The sequence below is a fragment of the Leuciscus leuciscus genome (assembly GCF_965113295.1).
Source record: "Leuciscus leuciscus genome assembly, chromosome: 18".
NCBI lineage: Eukaryota > Metazoa > Chordata > Actinopteri > Cypriniformes > Leuciscidae > Leuciscus > Leuciscus leuciscus.
The window spans coordinates 25,608,539-25,619,152 of NC_138742.1; the positions used below are offsets into that span (position 1 = coordinate 25,608,539).

General features: G+C 38.6%; 1 protein-coding gene across 1 annotated transcript in view; it reads right to left on the reverse strand.

Annotated features, from left to right (window-relative positions):
- Positions 1-3,515: 3,515 nt before the first annotated feature.
- The window catches only part of p4htma (prolyl 4-hydroxylase, transmembrane a), a 16,074-nt gene continuing 8,975 nt past the window's right edge, over positions 3,516-10,614 (reverse strand). Inside the window, exons 3-9 of the mRNA XM_082145166.1 lie at positions 8,910-9,088; positions 8,428-8,518; positions 7,397-7,562; positions 4,791-4,970; positions 4,618-4,708; positions 4,351-4,456; positions 3,516-4,254 (exon numbers count right to left, since the gene is read on the reverse strand). Coding sequence (XP_082001292.1) covers positions 4,058-4,254; positions 4,351-4,456; positions 4,618-4,708; positions 4,791-4,970; positions 7,397-7,562; positions 8,428-8,518; positions 8,910-9,088 — 1,010 coding nt within the window. The 3' untranslated portion in view covers positions 3,516-4,057. The remainder of the gene's footprint in view (positions 4,255-4,350; positions 4,457-4,617; positions 4,709-4,790; positions 4,971-7,396; positions 7,563-8,427; positions 8,519-8,909; positions 9,089-10,614) is intronic.

Here is a 10,614-nt window from a genome sequence, read left to right on the forward strand (position 1 = left end):
ATGGCATGTGTCATAGCTTTCAGAGAATATACTATAGCTCTGTTAAAGTACAAACAGGAACTATAAGGTTTCTAAAATGAGATGACTATCAAATTGCTGTTAGAATCCCTTGAGGATGCATACGTGCATATCTATAATCGTGCCTCATGAGTTTCAAACAATCTAAAATATCACTGCCAGGCCTGGACCATTAAAACTCAAAAGACAGGACACCTCATTTATTTTATATACATTATATATATATGTATATGGGGGGAAATCTATGGAAGTCAATGGGGTCCATCAACTGTTTGGTTACCAGCATTCTTCAAAATATCTTCTTTCATGCTCAGAAAGTTTGTCATCAGACCAATCTGAAGGATTCATGAGATATTGTTAACTTGTAGAGCGTCTTCCGTATTATGTCAAGACACTTATCTTAATTTGTATTAACACAAGACACAAGTGTAATAAAATAAGTTTTATTTTAAAAAAAGAAAAGATAAAGAAGAGTAAATCAACATAACTACTAAATTAATACCGTGAATGATAAAGGAATAAAATGCACAGGATGCATAAAATACAAGTGATTAAGTGGGGTGTGGTTATGGCAGAGATACATTACCCAATGGAAAGATAAATTGTTGTTCTTCTGAAACTAATAAGGTGAAGATCCTTATTATACATCAAACAAATGAATGAAATATTATTTGTTATTCACTAGAATCAGTTATATTACCTCTAATGTAAATTAGAAAATCATATACTGATAATATACAGCAATGCCAAGGTCTCTGGAAAGAGGTTTGGTAGAGTAATATTTAAGTTCCAGGTGGTCGAGTGAGCAGTCTGATGGCGGTGACGTCTTCCACCGGTTGTGCTGGGTCAACAGCCTTGAACACAAAGATCTGTCGGATGCTGATCTCCTGGAGCACCAAAAGGGTCCTACAATCTTGAACACACAGATGAGGCCCTGAAGTATTGGTGCAGAAGGACCTTGACAATCTGGAACATGAAGACGAAGGTACCTCGAAGTGAATGTTTGCACTCCGGAGCTTAACCTCGTTTCAAATGTGTCTGTATGTCAAATCTGCTTTTGTCTCTCTGGCACGGAGACCCGGGACATGCTGTTATTGTTACTGTCTCGCTGGATGAAGACTCTGAACGTAATCTTTGATAATGTCTCTTTCCTCATTGGCTGTCGACTCAGCTTTGCAGGCTGGAGACTCGACGGCGTATCTGTTACAGTCTCTCTAGATGGGAGACTCAGAACCTGAAAGTATCTGTTGCTGCCTTCCCTGTTACGGGCCGGAAGCTCAGACCTTGTATGTATCTGTTAATGTCTCACTGGATGATCCGGAGAAGGTGTGTCTGTTGAAAGGGTACGTTTATCCTTTTCAAATGAGGAGGAGATGGCAATTTGGTGCTTCTCAATTCCAGTGCTGTGATTGGCTGCTGGCCCTCCCTTCTTTCCCCTGTGGAACTCATTTGCATAATCTAAAGCACACATACAGTGTCTTGAAAGTTTTACCAATGCATTTCTCACTTTCCAAAGCACCACTAGAATACCTTTGGCAAAATTATAAACAAGATGGAAAAAGACTGCCATGTAAGCATTAATTTGTACATTAACAGCTGAATTTGTGTGAGATGTTGACCAACAAATAGCTGTCACTGATTTCCAAACATGAATGGATGGGATGGATCATTGCGGCCTCCTTTGTTTCAGCCACTGCTCTTGCATCTAAAAAGTCCTAAAGAATTTTTGTGGCGGTTGGCTTAAACCTTAGGGATTAGTCTCATGATGGGTGCAGCCTGCAGGGCAGAAACTGCCTGTGGATCATGGAGAAGTCCCGTCCTTCCCATGCTTGAAGAGTCAGTCAGTTGCCCTAGCATCCTTATCTGATGGTGTTGGACATTTGTTTGTGCTAGTCCACCAATATCCAATCGAAATGTTGCAAACCTTTCTCCACTGTTGCACTAAGACAGGGGCCCTACCATAAAACTGTGCCCTGGAATGTGCTGTTCCCTACACTGCTGACTTACAAGTGCTGCATGGGCATTACAACTGCTGTGCACATGCAAGAAGAGACCTCTGTAAGTGTAAGTGAAGATAACGCCCTCGTGTGGGGAAAATGTGCACTTGTGTATCAGTGAAAGCTGTTGAGGTTTAAAAGGTTAGATCCCCCCCCAAATAAAATTCTTTCATTAATTACTCACCCTCATGTCATTCCAAATCCGTAAGACTTTTGTTCATCTTCAGAACACAAATGAATATATTTTTAATGAAATCTGAGAGATTTCTGTTCCTCCATTTACAGCGACGCAACTACCACTTCAATGCTTTAAAAAACTCATAAAGAAGATCATAAAACTAATCCATATGGATTGAGCGGTTTAGTCAAAATTTTCTGCAATGAACCTCATTGGTTCTTGCAGAAGCTCAAACGTGCTGCGTAACACGAGAATGAACCTCATTGGTTCTTGCTGAAGCTCAAACGTGCTGCGTAACACGAGAATGAACCTCATTGGTTCTTGCTGAAGCTCAAACGTGCTGCAGAACACGAGAATTAACCTCATTGGTTCTTGCTGAAGCTCAAACGTGCTGCGTAACACGAGAATGAACCTCATTGGTTCTTGCTGAAGTTTAAACGTGCTGTGTAACACGAGAATGAACCTCATTGGTTCTTGCTGAAGTTTAAACGTGCTGCGTAACACGAGAATGAACCTCACTGGTTCTTGCTGAAGCTCAAACGTGCTGTGTAACACGAGAATGAACCTCATTGGTTCTTGCTGAAGCTCAAACGTGCTGCGTAACACGAGAATTAACCTCATTGGTTCTTGCTGAAGTTTAAACGTGCTGCGTAACACGAGAATGAACCTCATTGGTTCTTGCTGAAGTTTAAACGTGCTGCGTAACACGAGAATGAACCTCACTGGTTCTTGCTGAAGCTCAAACGTGCTGTGTAACACGAGAATTAACCTCATTGGTTCTTGCTGAAGCTCAAACGTGCTGCGTAACACGAGAATTAACCTCATTGGTTCTTGCTGAAGTTTAAACGTGCTGCGTAACACGAGAATGAACCTCATTGGTTCTTGCTGAAGTTTAAACGTGCTGCGTAACACGAGAATTAACCTCATTGGTTCTTGCAGAAGCTCAAACATGCTGTGTAACACGAGAATGAGCCTCATTGGTTCTCGCACATCAAGTGAACATGCTTGAGCTTCTGTTTACCACAACTGATGTGTGAGTTTATGAATGTTTATATGTGAATAAAAGCCTAAATTCAGAAAAAAATTTGACAAAACCGCTCGATTCATATAGAATACATATTTGAAACGTCAAAGTGGTAGTTGTAGCGGTCAATGGAGGGACAGAAATCTCTCAGATTTCATTCAAAAGATCTTCATTTGTGTTCCGAAGATGATTGAAGATCTTACAGGTTTGGAACGACATGAGGGTGAGTAAATTATGACAGAATTTTCATTTTTGGGTGAACAAACGCTTTAATTCACAACAATTAACACACCACCCATACTGTTCTACAAGTATGAATTAATTTATTTCTTAATTTAACTTACACATCTGACAAGTTCTTTGTTTGAAATAGTGCATTAAAATGGAAAAAGACAACCTGTGCTTAACCAAACCTGAGATAAATAGACACACATTATGTGACTATATTTATAAATATATATGTACACACCACACATTTATATATATTAATAAATAATAATAAAGGAATAAATAATTGAATAAATGGTGATATGACAAATAAATAATTTCAATAAATATGCACATTGAATAAATAAACAAACTCTTCCATAAATAGAGAATATATAAATTATATCAGTGAAAGTTTAGCTATTATTCTCCCTGTTGAGCTCATGAATATTATATGATGTGTCATCGGAGCAGGGGGTGACGGCTATATAAAGGTCAAGCTTGCAGTAGCGCCTGGTATATCTCTTACTGGACCAGCTTTTAATTTCCTAAACCAGGCTTTACATGAGGACTTGCCTAGCGGAAACTGACCCTGGATCAGCGTAAAGCGTAACTCCTGAGGGGAGGTCTGGTTCAGAGGTCTTGGTGAAAGTCTTCATGCTCTGGCCTTTTGCTTTGCTCCTCTGGATGCCACGAGACCAGACGCTGGTAGCGCTCCTGACGCTGCTGGTCAGGGTCGACGTTCACCCACACACTCCCTGTCCATTTGAAGCCTCGAGTGACCGAGCAGTCGCCGTGGAGAGAGAACTCATCCAACTCTCCAACCCAACCTGATTAAAATGAATGGAGGAGAACAATGTGGAGTTCATTACTATTCATTACGCATGCACTATCGGTCAAAAGTTTGGAATAATTACGAAAATCACCATTGCCATCGGAGAGGTGGTTGTACCACAGTAGAGCAGTTCCAGCAACAGGTTTGACCTTCAGATTTCCTTTATCACAGTATTGCTGAGAGAGATCACCTAAGACCTGAAACACACACACACACACACGCAGATTTCAAGTGAACCCTCAAACACTGCAATAACGTCAAGTGCTTAAGATAGCCATCACAATTCAAGTCCTTCTTCCTGTTGCCGCCTGGTTGCTAGGCAACATAGCTGTTGCCATAGAAACGAGACGTGGCTCACCTCCTCCTCATACGTCCTGTTGTCGGCCACAGGGAAGCTGGTCTCTCCCCCTCCATCCGCCGAGTTCAGATACATGAGGACCGTCAGATACCTGGGAAACAGAAACACCTTTATTATGCCGCAGCATTATTACGAGTCAATCAAATTAGATACAAAATGTACTTAAAATGTACCTGCATGCAACTTGGTTAGAGTGATTTGCTGCCAGATGTGTGTGTGCGCAGCTTGTGTCGGGGTTGGGAGGGCTGCTGTCGTGGTGGGCGTGGCTGTGCCCGCCCTGCTCGTAACGGACAACTTCCATTGGCTCGCTGAGATCGACCAGCGACGACGGCAGTCGCGTTACACGTGTCACTCTGGAGAAAAACAAAGTTTGTCAGTGCGTTTATGTCTTAAACTAGCTCTACTTTGTGCACAAGTAAGGAGCCATTTAGCAGACTTTTTACCAGACTCATGTTCTCCTGGGAAGTTTGTATTTACGAGTTGGGAAGTCGTGTTTACGACGTCAGGTATTGTTCAAGTCGCTTTCATCGGAGTAAGATGGCGGTGTACCTTCTCTTATTTAACTACACAAAAACACAGCAAGGTTTTTAAACTCTACTTCTAGAAAATGAAGAACAAAAGAGTATTTTGGTTTTTATGCTTTTGATTAATTTATGAATCTCCTGTAAACTTCATTGTTACATATTATATTGTTATATTACAGTGCTATTATATTTTGTGCATGTAGTTAGTTTGTTTTTTTTGTAAATAAAATGCCTGACAATGTCACTGCTAAATGCCTATACGTATTGTGGTATTCCGCCATGTTTCTCACTGACACGCCCCCAACTCGAAAAGATCGAGGTTTAAAGAAAATCCCGAGCTTCCCACTTTATTTATGACTTTGTGGTAGCGTTCATTTGTGTTCAAACTCATAAATACGATCTTTCCGACAAAACATGAACGCACCATTTTACTCAAATCAATGTAACAGAACAATACCAGAGAATACCAGAACCATCTCCCTGGGCTCACCTGGGCTTAAAGGGATATTTCACCCAAAAATTAAAATTCTGTCATCATTTAGTCACACTCATATCATTCCAATCCAGTATGGCTGTCTTTCTGCTGCAGAACACAACATGGTTTTCTTTTCTTTTCGTTTCTTTTCTTTTCTTAGTTTGGACAAAAACAGTTGAAACAATCTTCAAAATGTACTCATCCTCATGTCGTTCTAAACATGTATGACATATAATCAGAGTCAACGAGGAGGTGTCCAAAAAAACAAACAAAAACAAACATATTTCAACTCTTTTTGTCCATACAATCTAAGTAATGAGGAGGTGTCCAAAACAAAACCAAAGCAAAACAAGTTTCAAATGTTTTTTGTACATACAATCTAAGTAAACGAGGAGGTATCCAAAACAAAACAAAACAAAACAAAAACATGTTTCAAGGTCAACTAGGAGGTGTCCAAACAACAACAACAACAACAACAACAACAACACGTTTTAACAGTTTTTGTCCATACAATCAAAGTCAACGTTGCTGTTGCTGTCTGGGCCATGTTCCTTCTGGTCATTTGAGATATGAAGAGAAACAAGAATTTTGTTCTTTGTTTTTTCATTTTGTTTAAGAAAAAAAATTAAAAAAATTATATATATATATATATATAGTAAAAATTTAATTAAAAAAATAAAGTAAATTTTTTCGTTTTTGTTCATGAGTAAAAAAAAAAAATTGTTCACTGGTAATACTTGATTCTCATGTGTGGGCAGCCCTGAAATGCCCTTTTTGGACTCACCCCGTTTTCTGTACTTTCTTAGTCCCATCCCACAAAATAATAGTTCATGTAGGAGATCGCTCTGCAAATTACTCTCTATATTTTCTTCAAAACAACTGAAAAAAACTATCATAAAATTGTCTGTGAATGACTTCTCTTAAAACAGCTAATTTTTCGGAGTGAATTCTAAAAGTAGATCAATCGAAAACAAATTATTTATGGAAAATTTTTGAAAATGGCTTTGATTGCAGTACAGAAGACCAATCAGACGAAAGGGCCATTTCAGGGCCGCCCATGAATCAAATATTAAAGCAGTAAATGAAAAATCTAGCTTAATTCACATTCATTTTCCTTAAAGTCCCCCTGTGTTGAAAATCAAGCTCTTAATGTTGTTTATTATACGTCTATGTGGTGTTTAAGGCAAACCATGTGCAAATTCATAAGTCAACACTATTGCTGAGTATTTTCTCCTTAAAACTGCAGTGAACCAAAAACGCGGTTTGAAATCGCTGGTGTTTCTGACGTCACAAACAAACTTGTAACCAATCAGGTCAACGTGTGAATCAATGAGCTGATGTGAGTGAGTGGAGGCGGGGCTCATATGCATATTCATAGAACCGCGTATACTAAATAAGGCAAGGGTGTAGAGTTACATTCAAGCTCTTTTAAGGCACGAATAAAAAAATGTTTCAAGGAAAAAACATTTAAATGTGTAATTTCTGTGTTCAAAGGGAATTTCTGTGTTTTAAGGGATACATTTATTGACTACAGGGGGACTTTTAAGCAAAAAAGGGGAAAAAAACAACAAACAATTTCACATTTCTCTATAAATCTTCTTAAGTAGAAGATCAAATTATCATTCGATACACGAACCAAACATTACCAATCTTTTCATTTGAAGGGTGAACTATCTTTAAGCGCCTTGCTCAAGGGCACAATTGTGATGGATGGAACCAGGATCCTTTTGTGTCCCAGCCCTGAGCTTTAACCACTACAGTGGCCATCAGACTGTATCACCTGTTTCTGATGCTCTTCAGCAGGTGGTGTGTGCCCTCTCCGAGGTAAAGCCGTGTGTGTGTGCTTCTCTGCCTGACCTCGGCGTTCCCGTCCAAGCCTTGTCCAGCTCCACTGTACTGCAACACTCCTCCACTGACACGCTTAAACTCCTGCAGAGACAGAACTCCTGCAAACGCACACCAGACACCAATCTCAGTCATGCAGCACTAAAATCACATTCTGAATCTGCACATTATGCTTCCATTCGACCATTTAAAGCAAGATGTCATGATCAAAAAAATTTGATTCATTGGAATTTATATTTCATTTTCATGTGCAATGCTAGTTTATTGTTATGTGGTTGCAAGGATGTTGCTATATGGTTGTTCTGAATGTTTTAATGCACTGTTATGTGGTTGCTAGCATGTTCTAAGTGGTTTCCTTCAGGTCCAACTAGTCAAGAGAGCCCGTTTACAAGTCTCTAAGATATTCTAGTTTCTATATATGGCTTGGATCATTCCTTCATTGTAACTCAATGGGATTAGTCAACAAGACGCATGCTTTCAGTTATCATTCATGTCGATAACAAAATCACAAATGGTGCGGGACAAGTTACATGCTTTAGGGTTAGGGGTGCGTTTGATTCCTCAACTTTAAGTACGAGCAAGAGCAATAGAGATGCTCGTCTCAGCAAACAGCACCAAAACAATATTACAGTTGACGGCAGCGTTACAATGAACAAGGCGAGAATAAAGAGAATAGCATTTCTCTATTTTTCTCCTTTACTCGCGGGTCAGTGAGTCTTCACTCTTTCCCCTCCGGAACCGAACCACAGCGGGATGCTCTCCAGACAATAGGGCAGGGGGACCGGAAGAGGGGACACTACCTCGGTGAGTCCGTATTTGAGGCGGATGTGTGTGTGTGTGTAACCCTCATAATAATGAGACTCTAATAGGATCCATCCGGAAGCTGCTAGAAAACATTGCATGTTGTGTCATTGTATCAGACCCACCACTCTCTCTCACACACACACACACACACACTTCACTTACCAGAAGGGTTGGTCTCAAGCCCGGTGTGGATTTTCCGTAAATTGTATGAGCTCAGCCAAGATCCATCAGTCGAATGGGACAGACTCAAAATCTGTGGCAGAACAGATGCTTTTAACTCTGGGAAAATATTTCATTACTCTCTCTTGCTTCTCTCTGTCTCCATAATTCACTCTCATCCTCGAAAGGGAGAGTTCACCCAAAAATAGAATTCTGTCATCATTTACTCACTCTCGTGCCATTTCAACCTGCATGAGATTCCTCCGTGGAACAACAAATGAGATATTAAGCAATCAAAGAAGCACTATAATGTTTTGGCGATACACCGGAAGTCATCATTCAGTGAAAATATTCCAACTCACTCTTAGTTTCACGGAAAAAGCTGCAGCAAAGATATGGGGGTGAGTAAATGATGACAGAATTTCTGTTGAACTGACACATTTAAGGTTCAAGAGCAGCAGTAAGTGTAGGAGACTGTGGCTGACCTCCTCCCTCTGCAGAAGCCCGTCCTGGTTGAGGTCGAGGAGGCTGAAGAGCTCGTCCTGAGTGAGCTGTTCCTCCTGGCTGTCCGGGGCCGTGTGGAGAGCGCTGTGGGTCAAGCCCTTCAGCTGGGCCAGCTGCATCACCACACTGCTCTCCTCCGCACTCAGGAACCCCGGGATCTCTGGAACACACATCAGCATTAAACAGTTTGCTTTAAATGCATTCCATTATAAAGAAAGATATATATATATATATATATATATATATATATATATATATAGAGAGAGAGAGAGAGAGAGAGAGAGAGAGAGAGAGAGAGAGAGAGAGAGAGATCACGATTCTCCCACAATTCTTAACAGACTAATAAACATGTATCTTACTAGAGGTTCTGACAAAATGTTAATTGCTGCAGTCTATTTAAATGTTTAATTAATCTTAATTAATTTTTATTTTATTTTTAAATGGCTTGAATTAATGATTCCATGACTCATTTGTAAGTACTTTATGGTTTCATTTCTGGATGAATCAGCATTTTTTGAACGAATATCTTGAGTAAATGATTCAATGCCAAATACATTTGTAACAGTCCCTTGCCGCCACCTACTGGTGTAACGATGTAATTGACACAATCGTTATTTGAAGCGCCATGTTGCTTTCAAAAGGTGATTTACACTATTTTGATTGCTTCTGTAGACATCAGTGTTTATATCCGAACTATACACTTTTATCCCAGTACTTCTGAGATAATATGAATATTTGTAACAGAAATAAAGATATGGTACGCTTGAAAAGACACTATTTCATGTGCCCTTTAAAGTTAGTTTGGGGTCAGTAATATTTTTTTATTTTTTTAAAGAAATTAATGCTTTTTTTTTTTTGCAAGGATGCATTCAATTGATCAAAAGTGGCAGTGAAGACATTTACAATGTTATAAAAGATTCTTTTTTAAATAAATACTGTTAAAAATTAATAATCCTAAAAAAATGCATCGCGGTTTTCACAAAAAATATTTAGCAGCACAACTGTTTTCAACATTTATAATAATCAGAAATGTTTCTTGAGCATCAAATCATCATATTAGAATGATTTCTGAAGGATCATGTGACACTGAAGACTGGAGTAATGATGCTGAAAATTCAGCTTTACACTTTTACAGTATATTACAATAGAAAACAGTTATTTTAAATTGCTATAATATTTCACAATATTACTGTTTTTACTGTAGTTTTGATATTAGAAAAAATGCAGACTTCTTTCAAAAACAGTTTTAAAGAAAATAGTACAAACCCCAAACAATTGACCAGTAGTGTACATACTATACACAATCAGCCAATTTTACAGATGTTTTAATTTATCATATCAGTTGTTATTGAATTAATATATAACTGTTCATGCTTAATTCCCATTTAAATTCATCTAACACTCACTTAAACTAAATCTTTAAAACACAAATAATGTAAATCACACTCTTAAATGTAAATCTTCAGTAAATCTCACAATATCCATTTCATACTGTACATTATGATGGTGTTATGCCTAAATTTACATGTAGCATTTAAAATGATTGATTTTAGTTTAGTGATTTACAATCAATTTGTTTAAACAAAACAGTATAGAATTTACATATGGACCATTTATCCGTGATAAAGTATTGCTGGTATTATTTATATAGCTATTAGCTATTTATTTTGCAAATAAAAACCTCAG